Source organism: Hemiscyllium ocellatum, chromosome 5 (genome assembly GCF_020745735.1).
Source record: "Hemiscyllium ocellatum isolate sHemOce1 chromosome 5, sHemOce1.pat.X.cur, whole genome shotgun sequence".
Taxonomy (NCBI): Eukaryota; Metazoa; Chordata; class Chondrichthyes; order Orectolobiformes; family Hemiscylliidae; genus Hemiscyllium; species Hemiscyllium ocellatum.
In genome coordinates, this window is record NC_083405.1 from 50,009,602 (window position 1) to 50,027,224 (window position 17,623).

Below are 17,623 nucleotides of genomic sequence, written 5' to 3' on the forward strand. Positions count from 1 at the left end.
AAACTCATTTACATTTTCGGCTGCTAATAACTTAACTTTATAACTGAATTCTCTCTAGTTAAGAAACTGCACAAACTAAACTTTCTACTGAGGTGACTGTTTTCCCTGAACTATTCTGAACTTTGTTAAGAAGAGAAAATGAAGCAAGAATTACATGTTCAGTCATATGAAGGTTCATAGCAGAAACACTTAACCGAGTTAACATTCTCCTCAAATTGAAGGACAGCTAATTATGGCATGTCATCAGTTTGAAAAATAATGTTGAAGGAGCCTTGGTGAGTTTCTCTTATGGAACCTTCTTTACAATATATTCCACTGCAACTGTAGTCAAAGGAGTGAATATCTAAGTTTGTGAGTAGGGTTTCCATAAAATGGAATGCTCAGTCTTCCTATAACTGAACAGATCCAATTCTGATGGACTAACTAATTGAGCACCTGGAGCACAACCTCACATGAGATTGTGGGACTGTAAGTGCCAGATTTGCTTTATTTTCTTTCAATCTCTGCCATTGTCCTGCCTCATCATTAAGATATTGTTACTCAAAGCATGATGCAGATATATGGTCATGTTGTCACCATTTTGAATGATTGGTAGTAAGCTCCTTCAAGTCACTGATATTAAAGTTGGCAAGCTTCTAGGCAGTGTTGGCCAATTGTGAATTGAAAAAAACATAGGGGAAAGTGAGGACTGCTGGAGATCAGAGTCGAGACTTTGGTGCTAGAAAAACACAGCAGGTCAGGCAGCATCCGAGGAGCAGGAGAATCAATGTTTTGGGCATAATCCATTCAGGAATGAAAGGCCTATGCCCAATACATTGAAAAAACATTGTCCTGTTGGGGATAGATTCAATATAGCCATCCAGATACAATGCCATCAACTTTGATTTTGCGGGAGCCTTGCTTATAAGACCAGTTTCACCAAGCTCACGAGCATTTGTTCAATGATTCTCCCAGTGAATCTGGAAAATGTGGCAAAGGGTAACCGCTCTTATATGTTGCTGATACACACTCCAAGTATCACTGTTGTACAGGAGTGTGGTGACACCCACTAAGACTTTTGTTGCCTTCTTGAGGTCTTTACTGTCAAACACACAGTGCAATAGTTTGCACAAGGTGGATCTAGTGCATTTGTTCCAACATTGGATCTGCTCATCAAAGGTATGGTTTTGAAAGAGGTGGCTGTCAAGTTATGGAGAGCACTTAAAATATCCCAGAGTGTCTCTTTCAGTATTTATGAGAGGTGGAATATTTGGTTGACCTGTTGAGTTGAAATGGCTATTGTTTTATCACTGTTTAAAGGATGGACTAAGTCATTTATTTGTTGGGCTGAAAAAATCAAGAATGGCCTGCTGCTTGGGCGCTGCCATTGGAGTTATCTACAAACTGTAGATCCTTTGTCTAAGGTACACAGTTTAGGTTTAGTAGGGTGGTGGCTGCAGTTATAGCACATTCCATTAAGCATTCCTACTAGGCTGTGTGGCTGCAGCTGCTTTAAGGTTCTGCATGCACTGATCTCAGCATTGACTTCTGGCTCCTAGACGTCTAAGATCCACATGGCTGGAGAGAAATGTAGAGGTTCCATGTGGATAGATTGCAATACTTACACCAGAGGATAGCTGACACGACCTTGCTTGACACTGGGACTGGATTTTAACGGCGCTTATTTCAGATTTCTCACTCAAAACAGTTGCAGTCATATCATTGTGCAATAGTTACAGGATTATAATGGACAGACAAATCTTAGAGCAGAGTTCAGACAACATCGCAATTTACTCAGTCAAATACTTTGATTAGGTTGATGAATGAAATCAAGAGCTCCTAGTGTTGTTCTTAACATTTACCTTGGAATTATCTAGCATAAAAACCACCTCAGAGATACCTTTTTAAGGCTTAAAGATTTAACACATCTGGAAGGATTTTCCCAGTCACAGGAATGAGGTGATAAGGAGAATGCCTGTCAGGGTTTTTCTGCTATGATCAAGAGGGAGTTATTTTAATTGTCTCTCAGCATGATGTATCTCCTTTTTTGAAGTAGTTTTCAATGGCACTTTCCTGAAGCCACTTCCCTATTCCTTTCTCTCCCAAATCCATGGGATGAGTGAATGGCCTCTTGATGTAAACAAAAGCACAAACGTTTGAAGACCTCAGCTGGAATGCCATTAGAGCCACAAGCTCTGTTGCTTTTAATCCATATGATTATTGCATGTTTCCTATCAGTGGTGATTTACCTATAGATTTCACCATAGGATAATAGGGGTAGCCTGGAGATATTGTGGATTCACAAGTAAGTTGCTAAAACTCTTCAATCTAGTATTGATGGGTGATATTGTCATCCTTAAGAAAAATATCATCCTGTGAGTGAGGGGTAATTTTGTCCATTTGATCTTGGACTGTAAGTCACATTTGTAGTTTCAAAAAAAATCTGCCTGTCATGATGGCCAGGATATTGACAAATTTCTCAAGGCTTTTACATAGAACATAGAAGGATACAGCGCAGTACAGGCCCTTCGGCCCTCGATGTTGCGCCGACCGAATCCTACCTAACCTATACTAGCCCAATAACTTCCAAATGCCTATCCAATGCCCGCTTAAATGACCATAAAGAAGGAGAGTTCACCACTGATACGGGCAGGGCATTCCATGAACTCACAACCCGCTGTGTGAAGAATCTACCCCTAACATCTGTCCTATACCTACCACCCCTTAATTTAAAGCTATGTCCCCTAGTAACACCTGACTCCATTAGCGGTAAAAGGTTCTTAGTATCTACCCTATCTAAACCCCTAATCATCTTATACACTTCTATCAGATCTCCCCTAAACCTTCTCTTCTCCAATGAGAACAGCCCCAAGTGCCTCAGCCTTTCCTCATAAGATTTTCCTACCATTCCAGGCAACATCCTGGTAAACCTCCTCTGCACTCGTTCTAAAGCTTCCACATCCTTCCTATAGTATGGCGACCAAAACTGCACACAATACTCCAGATGAGGCCTCACCAGAGTCTTATACAACTGCAACATGACCTCAGGACTCCGGAACTCAATTCCTCTGCCAATAAAGCCCAGTACACCATATGCCTTCCTCACAGCACTATTTACCTGGGTGGCAACTTTCAGAGATCTGTGTACATAGACACCAAGATCCCTCTGCTCATCCACACTACCAAGTAGCCTACCATTAGCCCAGTAATCCATCATCTTGTTATTCCTACCAAAGTGAACGACTTCGCACTTAGCTACATTGAATTCCATTTGCCACATTTCCGCCCAGCTCTGCAACTTATCTATATCCCGCTGTAACCTACCACTTCCTTCCTCACTATCCACAACTCCACCGACTTTTGTGTCATAAAATGACTTTTACTTCCCACTGTGTATCCTGTACCCAGTGGATTCATCTTTGAATGTCAGCCTTGAGTTGTTGGATTGCTGCCATTTTAACTTGCAACCTTGAGTTGATCTCCTAAAACAATGAGGGTTCCTCCCTTTTGTTCTGAGAAGCAACATATTTATGTGTTTTTTTTGTTGACCTTTCTTGGTGACAATAGTGATCCAATTCAATGGTCCAGACTCAAAAGTCTCGTACTGCTGATTTTAATTCTTCCCATTCTTCTGGGATGGAATTGGAAGTGTGAAGATTTTCCAGATTGGCTGTAAGATGCTGCTTTAAGGCAGACACATTGATTTTCTTCAGCTTAGATTTTTGAGTCTTGTGTGTTGGTGGTAGATGGATATTCACCATCAATTGAATAAGTTGATATCCTATCCAACAGGAATCAGCCCTCTGCATTAATTAAGTGATACAGACAGTATTTAAATCTTTGACTTGAACAATGACATAATTGAAAAGGTGGCAGAACTTTGATTTAGGATGTCTCCCTACATTTTGCGTTTCTCTTCTGATGAAAGAGGGCATTTGTTGCAATGGGACCACATTGAGCCTGATTTTTTTGCACTGGTTTTTCACTGTCCATTGCTCCCAAAATTTTATCTCCTGACATCACTCATAGCTAGTCCCCCGAAGAATTTTTTTTTTGGATGACAATGAGGACTTTGACAAGCTGAGAAGTTAGCCTTTCCTTAACATCTTCATCTGAGTCAACAGTCAGAACACAACTCCTGAGAGAGACATACTGGTTATAGCTAAGCTATAACTGAAGTGATGTGTGCCTTTCATTTTAACGTTTGGCTCCATACCCAACACCCTATTCCAGATGACAAAATCAATGACATGGATGCGAGGGCCACTGCCAGCCTTTCTGGTTGGAAGTCTGTCTCTCTGCTGTTTCCTTCAGCTGGCCTTCCTCAGAAAGGTAGGCTCCACTGAGGGTGGCAATATGAGTTTGGCGTCTTGATGCCACAACAGTGGTTAAAAATGGATTGTCAATTTTCAACTTCTGTCATTGTATTTTAATACCTGGGACATCTCATGGCCTAAAATAGTTCTTTATTTCATGCAGAAGGTGGTTCATTTACGGAATGAGCTACCATAAAAAGTGGTGGACGCTGGTGCAATTACAAGATTTCAAAGTAATCTGGATGAATATATGCTATAGTAAGGATTTTGAGGGATATGAGCCAAATGCTCGCAAATGGGATTAGGTTAGATTGGAATGTCAGGTTGCATGGATGAGTTGGACCGAAGGGTCCGTTTCTGTGCAGTGTGACTTTGACTCTATCTTAAAAGGAGAAAATGCTGACTTATCAGGTTGAGCCAAGCTAGTGAAACTGTGAGATAAAGTAGTCTAAGCCAAAATTAACATTTCATCAAAAGTCACCCAAACTCAAGTCAGGTTTTAAGCAACTTGTGAATTTTTAAAATTATATCTTTCTGGAAGTTTCACATATTGAGATGAGAAACTGCCTTTCCAGGTACGGTTTTTTTTTCAAGCTGGGTAACTTGAACAATGCACAAGTATTTCGGGCAAACAGATATTGCACAGACCAGAGAAAGAAAATAGAGTGATACTATCAAGGACTGACAGATTCCATCTCTCCTTGTTTGCTTCTCATCATCTTGAAAGGCAGCAATGGTAAAAATTGAATTGGAGAAATGCCCACCCAAAAGAACTTGAGGGTTTGACGGGTTTTGTTACTGGTCAGCATTCCAGGTATGGACTACAATAGCCAGGGTCTCTGATTGAAGCAAAAAAACCAACATCTATTTCAGAATTATATGTTATTTAGCTTCCCACTGTACCAAATACTTCACCTTTTCAAAAAATTTAAACCCACATATGTTTGGATGTTTGATGTCAGGTCTTTTTCTTGTGACTCGTAGGTAATATAATTCCTCTTTATTTCATTCAAGAAAACAATACATTTGGCTTCTTAATTTTTACTTAATACTATGTTTTTAGTTGAAGTTTGTTATAGCTGTACATTAAAAATAGAAAATATTTATGATCTACCAAAGGGGTCAAAAAGATGCCAATTTGCCCTTCCTCATCTGGTTGCAACAGTTGCTCATGTGACATATTTACACTTTTTCTTCAGGGCAACTATTCATGATACCATCCCAGAATATGTTAAAATTTTACAAATTTCAAAATTCAAAATTTCCATTCTTTAATCATAATGCTGTTGGTTCCCTGTGGATATTGTTCCCTGCCCAGGACCATGTAGAAGAATTGACTCTTAGGGCACTGTTTCTAACTCTTTCCTCATTTGGAATGATTAGAGGTTATCCTCGGAAGACTGTTCTGTCACAAATGCTGCTGTACCAGTACACCACCAGCCATGGAGTGCAAGTCTGCCCATTTGAGTAAGATATACAATGAGCTGGGAGATTTCCTGACAGATGTTGCCTGAAAATTTAGGTTTAACATTCTGTTTAGACACTTTTTTTTGGTGCAGTTCAAATTCACAAAGAATTATGTTGGACTTTGAACATGATTAGCACAGAAATGTAATTGTTGCACTCATGTAATTGTTATATACCCAGATTAAAAATATAGTGTTCAATGCAATAAAATATCAGTTGAGCTATTATCAATTAACTTATAAACTCACCAGACAGATGGAATCTGATCAGTTGTTATATAGTTTCTATATGTCATCAATTGCAGAACTCAGTGCCATACAACATGGAAATATAATGTTATGGACCAGACCAAAACCCCTCAAAATAGATTGAGGCTAACTTAGATCCCAACATTATCTTATTTCAAATGCAGTTAGAGTGGTCAAACTACCAGACTTGAAGTATAACATGCTTTATTCTTACATGCCAATTAACTTATGGACAAATAAGAATAAAAAAAAAACTCAATTGTAATTCTGTCAAAATACTTAAGATAACGTATTAACTGCCTCTGATTAGTTGTTTCATGGTCGTAACATCTCATAAATACACCCCGGCAAAGGCAAATTCAGTAAAATAACTTGTCTCATATGCAATGTTTCTCCAGTCCAGGAGTAAAGAACATCAAGAGAAAACTGAGAGCAAGAGAGAACTCAAGCATTTTGCTACAGTAGGGAGAGGTATATTGAAGCTTCCAAGTCTCAACTGCTACTGCAAGTTAAACCAGAAATCTTGGTTATGTGGGAGCTTGAGCTCATGCAGTTCTATTGTACCAACTTTTTAGAATAAAGAATCAAGGCCTCACAAGCTGTTTACTTCATTGGCTTTGAGCAGACTGTGTGGTACCTCTGCCTCAACTTCGCTTCAGAAAAAAACAGCACAAAATACACTTTTTAAAGGCATAGTATTGTCACAATTTACGAGATTCTACTTCAAATCCCATCTCTACAGAAGGGATGTTGACATATTATTCCTTTGATTATTTTGAAAGTATTAGTCAAACTGGCATTAGGAATCATTAAGATGTATTGACCACACTTTACCATGAAAGACCACTCAATAAGCTGTAAATAAGCAGTACACTTTCTTGATTTTGGAGATGCTGGTGTTGGATTGGGACATACAAAGTTTTTAAAAAAACACACAACACCAGGTTATATTCCAACAGGTTTAATTGGAAACACTAGCTTTCGGAGTACTGCTTCTTCATCAGGTGGTTGTCTTACACATTGTTAGACACAGAATTTATAGCAAAAATTTACAGAGTGATGTAACTGAAATTGTACATTGAAAAATACCTTGATTGTTTGTTAAGTCTCTCACCTGTTAGAATAACCATATTAATTTCACTTCTTTCATATGTAAATCACAAAACTTTTTAAAAAAGTTATACATTCTCAGGTTAACTTTAACAATTGGTTTCAGCCCAGATAATGTACTGAAGGTGTTATCCCGCTTTGTGCTGCTATCTGTGCCATAATGTTTAGACTGATTCTAATCTAAAAAATGAATTAACAGAATCTTATTTGGATTCATGCAGTTTTGAGTGATGGTGAAGCACCTAATTTAGTTAATAGTATGCTGGGATGCATGATAACTATCGGTTATAAAACTAAGTTAAACTATGAACATAAAGGAGATAATGATTCAACTAATTTATTAGAACTTGAGTGACAATGGTGTTTATTAAATTATGTCTCAGTTGTGTCTGAAATAAAAGAACAAAGCTGTGGTCCCGTGGAAACTGAAGATGGACACACTTGTAAAGGTAATTGTCAACATAATTCATGATGTCCAATCAATAATATGCATTCTTTCGTTACTGTACTGTTTAACTGATCAGTTCATTTTACTCAACTGATATTGCTTTGAAATGGGGAGATCAATTGGCTAACTCCCAAAAATGTCTGTGGGGTTTGCAGTGTGTGATTAACCCACCTCCATCTATTGTGTTGCAGACAACAAAATAAAATTGGCATTGCAGGTGGTTAAAATGTTTGCTGTGTGTAACTACTTCTAATGAATTTGTTAATTGGCTACGCTCAGCAGGGAACCCAATACTGTGAATTACTGCTCCTTAAAGGCCTTTTAAAGTTGAAGGGCAGTATGGCTGTGCGAATTGGTTGGAGTTTTTGAAAGATTAATCTGTCTTGCAAAAGTTTGAAAAATGATCAATGTACACTATGTTTATTTGACAAATGGCAGCAAAAGCTTTAGTGCAAAATGCATTGAGATTGAGAACAACACCCTGAGCAGAAGTGGTGAGGATAGGTTTGTCACACAGGTGTTTAGGAGACAGTAGGAAGATTAATCACCCAGGGCAGATTTTTAAAATATTTTCATTGAATGTTTTAATGAGCGGGATTCCTGACCCCAGTCCATCGTGGCTTGGAGCAACTTCTCTCACAACTCTTCAGCTCATTAGTGATGCTCTGGCTTCTTCAGGACTTTTCTCAGGAAGTTTACAGCTTGACTGATGAAAATCCTTCCCTCTGCCAATGTCCTGGCATTCACATCTCTGGAGCCATATTTAAAGCTCAGCTATGCATCAATTCAGACAGTGCAAGTCAGAAAGTGCCACTCACACTGTAATGGTCGAACCTGTATGTTTAGGATGTGATCCAGAGGAAAGGAAAGTTCACTCCATGTTTCCTAGACAGGAATCTGGAGGCCTTGGTAGTTGAGGAACGGAGATCAGGGAGTTAATTTTTCAGCTGACTGACACAGGAGACCAGACCATGCCAGATGGATACAAATTGTTGTCCAGGTCAGTTCTGTGTTTTAGTTTAAAAAGGATGCTAAACACTGGAGGAAAAAGTCAGTGAAATCTGTGCTGTATTAGAGTAGGTTCTACCATCTTTGCTCTGTTAAGCCATGCTGATAAAGCCACCACTCAATCTAACTACCATTACACACTCAAGTCACCAACACTGATGGATCATAACAAACAGCATTGCAGGCATCATATCCACTCAATAGTTTCACCCACCACTACTAACCTTTCCTGGCTTTTGTCCTTCCTGCTTACTCACTGGGGATATTGCACTACCTCTCCTGTTCATGCATCACCACTAACAGCTCTTCCATCAACCTCAATCATATTCAATCCCTCCTTTCATTTCATTGCAGAAAACATTCAGCTCCTACTTGTTGCCAGAGATGGGGTGGTGGAATTGCAGTCAGCGGATGAAGTCCATGTAAGAGAATAGCTGGGGCTTTGGCATGTATTCCTGTTCACAACCCTTCCCCTTCTCCCTCTTCTGGCAGCTTACCTTTTTCTGAGTGACTTCTCTTCATTGTCCAAATATTTTCAATGTCCTGAGTTGGCAATCCAAGAGAGCTGGTTTTAGATGACCAAAGCACCAACCAGACTATGGGGCTTTATAGATGATTCAAACTTCAGGGAAGTGTACAAAGTCTCAAATAAAGCACAATTTTCACCATCAGCCAGACAAAATAATCAAGCAACTAATGCACAAATAGCTCCCAATTCCTTTATTTGGTGCTGGCACAGTGGTATTTCATCCCTCATTCCCTAGCATGTCTCGTTCAGCTCGAAAAAATTAAGACTTGGGGTTAGCTTTAATTATGTTGTTTGAAAGGTCAGCATCAGTGTCACTGATTTGTGAAATAATCCACATACACTAGTCATGGGAGGCACGTGTGCAAACTGTTTCACCAAAATACTAACCTAGACAATTTAAAACACAGTTCATTTACCTTTGCTTCCATTTTCACGTGCTCTGTACCACTTAATGTACTAAAAAAAAGGTGTTAATGTACTAAAAAAAAGGTGTTAAGTATCAAATCAGATTGAATGAAATTAAATGGTCTGTCTTTATGCATTTAATTTTACTGTCAGTGTTAAATTTATTGTCATTACTTAATTATTTTCTAGTTTATATATTTATTGTACTTGTATATTTTCATGAGCTGCCTTCGTATCTTCTCAATGATTAATAATGAATAATAATTTTAATTACTATTGAGTGAAACAGGAGGAAAAGAAAGAGACTTTGGAGTGCAGGTTCATAGTTCCTTGAAAGTAGAGTCGTAGGTAGATAGGGTAATGAAGAAGGCGTTTGGTATGCTTTCCTTTATTAGTCAGTGCATTGACTATAGGAATTGGGAGGTTATGCTGTGGCTATGCAGGACATTGGTTCAGCCACTTTTGGAATATTGTATGCAATTCTTGTCGCTCTGCTATAAGAAAGGATGTTGTGAAACTGGAAAGGGTTCAAAAAAGTCTACAAGGATCTTGCCAATGTTGGACATTTTGAGCAATAGGGAGTGGCTGAAAAGGGTATTTTCCATGGAGCTTTGGAGGCTGAGGGATAACCTTATAGAGATTTATAAAATGATAAGGGGCATGGATATGGTAAATAGACAAGATCTTTTCCCTGGGGTGGGAGAGTCCAAAACTAGAGGGCATGGGTTGAAGTGAGAAGAGAAAGATTTAAAATGGACCCAAGGGGCAACATTTTCAAGCAGAGAGTGGTGCGGTTATGGATGAGCTACCAGAGAAAATGGTGGAGTTTGGTACAATTACAGCATTTAAAAGGCATCTGGATGGGTGTATGAATGGGTAAGGATTTAGAGGGAATTGTGCCAAATGTCAGCAAATGGGATGAGATTTAGAATCATAGAGATGTACAGCATGGAAACAGACCCTTCGGTCCAACCTGTCCATGTCAACCAGATATCCCAACCCAATCTAGGCCCATTTGCCAGCACCTGGCCCATATCCTTCCAAACCCTTCCTATTCATATACCCCTCCAAATGCCTCTTAAATGTTGCAATTGTACCAGCCTCTACCACATCCTCTGGCAGCTCATTCCATACATGTACCACCCTCTGCGTGAAAAAGTTGTCCCTTAGGTCTCTTTTATATCTTTCCCCTCTCACCCTAAACCTATGCCCTCTAGTTCTGGACTCCCCAACCCCAGGGAAAAGACTGTCTATTTATCCAATCCATGCCCCTCATAATTTTGTAAGCTCTATAAAGTCTACCCCTCAGCCTCCGACGCTCCAGAGAAAACAGCCCCAGCCTGTTCAGCCTCTCCCTGTAGCTCAGATCCTCCAACCCTGGCAACATCCTTGTAAATCTTTTCTGAACCCTTTCAAGTTTCACAACATCTTTCCAATAGGAAGGAGACCAGAATTGCATGCAATATTCCAACAGTGGCCTAACCAATGTCCTATACAGCTGCAGCATGACTTCCCAACTCCTGTACTCAATACTCTGACCAATAAAAGAAAGCATACCAAATGCTTTCTTCACTATCCTATCTACTTGCGACTCCACTTTCAATGAGCTATGAACCTGCACTCCAAGGTCTCTTTGTTCAGCAACACACTCTAGGACCTTACCATTAAGTGTGTAAGTCCTGCTAAGATTTGCTTTGCCAAAATGGAGCACCTCGCATTTATCTGAATTAAACTCCATCTGCCATTTCTCAGCCCATTGGCCCATCTGGTCCAGATCCTGTTGTAATCTGAGGTAACCCTCTTCACTGTCTGCTACACCTCCAATTTTGGTGTCATCTGCAAACTTACTAACTGTACCTCTTATGCTTGCATCCAAATCATTTATGTAAATGACAAAAAGTAGAGGGCCCAGCACCGATTCTTGTGGCACTCCAATGGTCACAGGCCTCCAGTCTGAAAAACAACCCTCCACCACCACCCTCTGTCGTCTTCTACCTTTGAGCCAGTTCTGTATCCAAATGGCTAGTTCTGGCTGTATTCCATGAGATCTAACCTTGCTAATCAGTGTCCCATGGGGAACCTTGTCGAGCACCTTACTGAAGTCCATATAGATCACATCTATTGCTCTGCCCTCATCAATCGTTTTTGATACTTCTTCAAAAAACTCAATCAAGTTTGTGAGACATGTTGACTATCTCAAATCTGTCCTTGCCTTTCTAAATACATGTACATCCTGTCCATCAGGATTCCATCAACAACTTATCCACCACTGATGCCAGGCTCATCGGTCTATAGTTCCCTGGCTTGTCTTTACCGCCCTTCTTAAACAGTGGCACCATGTTTGCCAACATCCAGTCTTCCGGCACCTCATCTGTGACTATCGATGATACAAATATCTCAGCAAGAGGCCCCAGCAATCACGTCTCTAGCTTCCCACAGAGTTCTCGGGTACACCTGATCAGTTCCTGGGGATTTATCTACCTTTAACCGTTTCAAGATATCCAGTACTTCCTTCTCTGTAATCTGGACATTTTGCAAGATGTCATCATCTATTTCCCTACAGTCTCTATCTTCCATATCCTTTTCCACAGTAAATACTGATGCAAAATATTCATTTAGTATCTCCCCCATTTTCTGATGCTCCACACAAAGGCCACCTTGCTGATCTTTGAGGGGCCTTATTCTCTCCCTAGTTACCCTTTTGTCCTTAATATATTTGTTAAAACCCTTTGGGTTCTCCTTAATTCTATTTTCCAAAGCTATCTCATGTCCCCGTTTTGCCCTCCTGATTTTCCTCTTAAGTATACTCCTACTTTCCTTATGCTCTTCTGAGGATTCACTCGATCTCCCCTGTCTGTGCCTGACATATGCTTCCTTCTTTTTCTTAACCAAACCCTTGATTTCTTTAGTCATCCAGCATTCCCTATACCTACCAGCCTTCCCTTTCACCCTGACAGCAATATACTTTCTCTGGATTCTTGTTATCTCATTTCTGAAGGCTTCCCATTTTCCAGCTGTCCCTTTACCTGCGAACATCTGCTACAATCAGCTTTCGAAAGTTCTTGCCTAATACTGTCAAAATTGACCTTTCTCCAGTTTAGAACTTCAACTTTGAGGTCTGGTCTATCCTTTTCCATCACTATTTTAAAGCGAATAGAATTCTGGTCGCTGGCCCCAAAGTGCTCCCCCACTGACACCTCAGTCACCTGCCCTGCCTTATTTCCCAAGAGTAGGCTAAGTTTTGCACCTTCTCTAGTAGGTACATCCATATACTGAATCAGAAAATTGTCTTGTACACACTTAAGAAATTCCTCTCCATCTAAACCTTTAACACTATGGCAGTCCCAGTCGATGTTTGGAAAGTTAAAATCCCCTACCACAACTACCCTAAATTTCTTACAGATAGCTGAGATCTCCTCACAAGTTTGTTTCTCAATTTCTTTCTGACTATTGAGGGATCTATAATACAATCCCAATAAGGTGATCATCCCTTTCTTATTTCTCAGTTCCACCCAAAACGTGCCTGGATGTATTTCCGAGAATATCCTCCCTCAGCACAGCTGTAATGCTATCCCTTATCAAAAATGCCACTCCCCCTCCTCTCTGGCCTCCCTTTCTATCCTTCCTGTAGCATTCGTATCCTTATTTAAGATATCTAGTCAGCAGAGGTTTGTTTCCGTGCTGTACATCTTTATGACTCCAGAAGGGATGTAACTTCAACAGCTGATTTGCTATCACCTGATGTTCCCCTGAGATAAAAGTTATAAATAACTTTTCAGATCCTTTGTAATTCTTCAATATTTATTATCATTGTTGCTTTTAACTAGTTGACTCCTTTTCTCTGTACTCCTAATCCTTTTTGACTGCTTATGATTCCACAGAGAGCAGCTACCAAGCATACTTGCTCACAATCTCTTTTTTCATGAATGTCATGGAGCAGTCAGTGTTGTGAGCTGTTGGATCATGATTGGTACAGTATCCATATCTATAGATTTCCAGTATACAGCCTTACCTGTGTCCTTTACCAGAGACATTGAGGCTAATTGTAAAGCAAACCATAGGTAGGTCAACAAACCAAGCATAGATTGGGGATTGAGAAGGTACATGACTGATTTCTGCAGTTCAGATGCTTATTGCTGCCATTGACACCAAAATTAAATCTAGCATTTCTGGGTTACAGATGGGGAGAATCATGCTGTGTTCCCATGTCTGATATTTGTGAGGTCACTCTTGCTGAATGTGAATGTATGTAATTACTGGTGGGATGATACTTGATCACAATGCCATCATGATATTTTTGGCCCTCTTACCTGAATGCAGCTGATGCACATAGAACCATACTTAAAAGCAGAGTCAAAGCTGTGAGAACAGTAGAAAAGGGGGCATTTTAGAAAAACAATTAGTTATACAAAAAAAATCCCTTAATGCATATGTCCTATATTTGACTTTTACAATGATCATGCAATGAAAAAACCCGAGAAGTTGGAGTAGTATCTCCATATTGTGTATTAATTGAAAGTTAATCAGTTAATCTAAGAATATTAAGTTTTATGACAATGTTTTATGCTTTACTTAGCAGCTAAATATCCTCCACCTCCAGTTGATCTTGAAGTTGTGGCTGAGTTAGATAATGGCAGTATTTATCTGAAGTGTTCCTTTAAGAATCCAGTAACAAACAGCTCTCTTGGATTTATCCTCACGTGGTTCCGACTGTCACCTGATGGAACCAAAGAAGAATTGCGTCAGGAAACAACAGTCCAGATGTTTTCTTTTATTGAACTGGATGGAGTAAATCTCAGACTTGGGGACCGGGTATGTTACGTCTGTTTAAATATATCTACATCAATGCATGCATTCACAAAAATCGTAGTTTGAAGCCATTGCTGATTTTTTTGTGTGTGAAATTGAAGCCCTGAAAAGGCACAGTAGTTAGATGAGTATCATGCTGACATCCTGTTGGAATTTGCTGGGTCATTGGGAAGCCTCCTCAATTTCGAGGGTCTAGCAGGTATCCATCTCACTGTTCGTACATCCTAAGTAAATGTATCCTGCCTCACACTATTTGATAGATTGGAATTCCATAAGACCAAAGACATAGGAGCAAAAGATTAGGTCATTCAGGCCCACGAGTCTGCACCACCATTCAATCATAGCTGATAGGTTTTTCAACCCCATTTTTCAGGTTTCTCCCTGTAACCTTTAATCCCCTTTGCAATCAAGAATTTATCTATTTCTGTTTTAAATATACTCAGTCACCTGGCCTCCACAGCATTCTGTGGCAATGTATTCCACAAATTCACCACTCTCTGGCGAAAGGAGTTTACCCTTTATCTCCATTCTAAAGAGTCTTCCCTTTACTCTAAGGCCGTGCTCTCGGGTCCTCGTTTCTCCTGCCAGTGGAAACATCTCAACATCCACTCTGTTCAGGCCATTCAGTATTCTGTATGTTTCAATTAGATTCCCCCTTGTCCTTCTGAACTCCATTGAGCATAGTCCCAGAGTCCTCAAAATTCCTGATATGTAAGCCTTTCATTCCTGGGATCATTCTCATGAACCTACACTGGACCCACTCCAGGGCCAATACATCCTTCCTGAGGATTGCTCACAATACTCTAACAGGGGTCTGACCACAGCCTTTTAATGCCTCAGAAGTACATTCCTGATTTTATATTCTCGTCCTTTTGAGATGAATACCAACATTGTATTTGCCTTCACAACTACTGACTCAACCTGCAGGCTTGCATTGAGAAACCTGGACTAGAACTCCCAAGTCCCTTTGCACTTCAGATTTCTGAATTTTCTCCCCATTTAGAAAATAGTCCATGCCTCTTTTCTTCCGACCAAAGTGCATGACCTCACACTTTCCCACATTATATTTCATCTTTGCCCACTATCCTAACCTGTCTAAATCTTTCTGCAGCCTCGTGACTCTTTAATACTACCTGCTGCTTCACCTATCTTTGTATCATCTGCAAACTTAGTCAGAATACCCTTAGATCATTCATGCCTGACACAACCATTCAATACATTTCCTTCTTAGAATCATTCATTTTTTGGGCCTGGACTACATCCCTCACAACCAGTGGGTGAAGCCCATCTTTCTCATTCTTGACAGTATTTGATTGTATCTACAACCTTTGGTTTCACACACAGTTCTTTGACCCTCTGCCCTTCCATTGGTTTTAGTTAACATTTGTGGCCTTTTAAGAGACAGGAAGTAGCTGCATCAGAAGACTCAGCAGGAATTCGCAACTAAACAAAAAACTTAAAAACTACCTATGCTGAAATTATAAACAGAAACAGAAATTGCTGGAAAAAACTTCTGTAGTTCTGACATTGTCTGTGGAGAGAAAGCAGAATTAATATTTCAGGTCATTTGACCCTTCAGAACTGTTCAAAATGTGAACTCTGCTTTCTCTCCACAGATGCTGCCAACTCACGAAGGTTGGGAGCCAGGCCTTGGCTGTTTTCCAAGCTGTTTGCCAAGTTCTTAATGCATTTACAATAGGAGTCTGTTGGAATAGTCAAGGGAATCCAGCCTTGTCGCATTTATTGAAACTGCGGGTCTACTTTAATAGCTTTATTTATTTGAGATCAGCTCACCTTGCTAATCAAATCTGTTTGAGGATTTACATTTTCGTTTGTTTGCTGATGTTCCAAGTTACTGAGATTTAATGGTGTATTGATCAGGGAAATGTGCACACCATTGGAGGCTTAGGAAAGGAAAACAAAAGTAGCTTTTAGAGGGTAAAGGAAGAATGATACAATAATGAATTTGCCAGTAAGTGGTTCCAACTTGGAAAGGGTTTTTTTTTGCCAACAGTCATGAATTAATTGAACAAATTCAATTGCATTTGATCTGCACTTATAGATTGAGGACTCAACACGTATTCTCAGGTTGCATTATTCAGAGCAAGTTTTAAATAAAAATATCAGGTTAGCACATTGAGACACTGAGATAATCTTTTCATTAGCAAACATTTTTATTTTGTGTTGCATGCTTGTATATCAGTAAAAAAAAAACACCTTGTTGAAGAAGAATGACCTATCAAGTCCAGATTTTTGTTAGGAATCTGACTCGTCAGTTATAACAACATCATAGCGGCATCCACTCCTACAAGTGTCTAAGTAACAACTCATTCGTATATGTTTTCTAAGAATGGGAAACAAATGTGGGCGGCACGGTGGCACAGTGGTTAGCACTGCTGCCTCACAGCGCCTGAGACCCGGGTTCAATTCCCAACTCAGGCGACTGACTGTGTGGAGTTTGCACGTTCTCCCCGTGTCTGCGTGGGTTTCCTCCGGGTGCTCCGGTTTCCTCCCACAGTCCAAAGATGTGCGGGTCAGGTGAATTGGCCATGCTAAATTGCCCGTAGTGTTAGGTAAGGGGTAAATGTAGGGGTATGGGTGGGTTGCGCTTTGGCGGGGCGGTGTGGACTTGTTGGGCCGAAGGGCCTGTTTCCACACTGTAAGTAATCTAATCTAATTACAAATGTATTGAGCTCTATACACCAAGGGAGGAAATCGAAGAGAAATTGGCCCAGATCTTCTGACCGGGATTAGAAATTCTGTATTGTTAACCAGTCCCGCACAAAAGTAGTAGGGTTTCTGCATAAATTCACCAAAATAGAATTTCTAACCTTGAGCAGACAAAAGAAATCTATTTACCTTCTTTGAAACTCTTATCAGTGATATCTTGATGGAACATCTTTCAAATATAACTTCATGAGGAAATCACACTTCTTTTTGCAACATGAGCCACCGTATTCCGGATATTAGAACTTAACATGGCCTTAAGTGGGACATTTATTCAACTGTATGAATCGCTGAGGGTTAGTATGCAGTTAAAGCAAGGAATCAGAAAGTGAATAACATGTTAAGTTTAATTGTGAGGGAATTAAATTCAAGGGAGATTTATGCTTTAGTTATACAGGGCGTACAGTGAAAATGTGTACAGTACTGGTCACTGTGCCTACAGAAAGATTGGAAGATGTTCAGAGAAGGTTTACTAGATGAATACCAGTAATGAGCACACTGCTTTATGAGGAAATATGCTAGCTAGGTATATTTGAGTCAGAGGTGGCTGAGAGGATCCTGAGGGGACTTGACCAGA

The 17,623-nt window shown here is 39.9% G+C and overlaps 1 protein-coding gene across 1 annotated transcript in view; it reads left to right on the forward strand.

The window, feature by feature from the left end:
• The window catches only part of vwde (von Willebrand factor D and EGF domains), a 298,923-nt gene that overhangs the window by 157,681 nt on the left and 123,619 nt on the right, over positions 1-17,623 (forward strand). The window contains exons 4-5 of the mRNA XM_060825309.1: positions 7,504-7,575; positions 14,090-14,322. Of these exons, the coding sequence (XP_060681292.1) occupies positions 7,504-7,575; positions 14,090-14,322 (305 nt within the window). The remainder of the gene's footprint in view (positions 1-7,503; positions 7,576-14,089; positions 14,323-17,623) is intronic.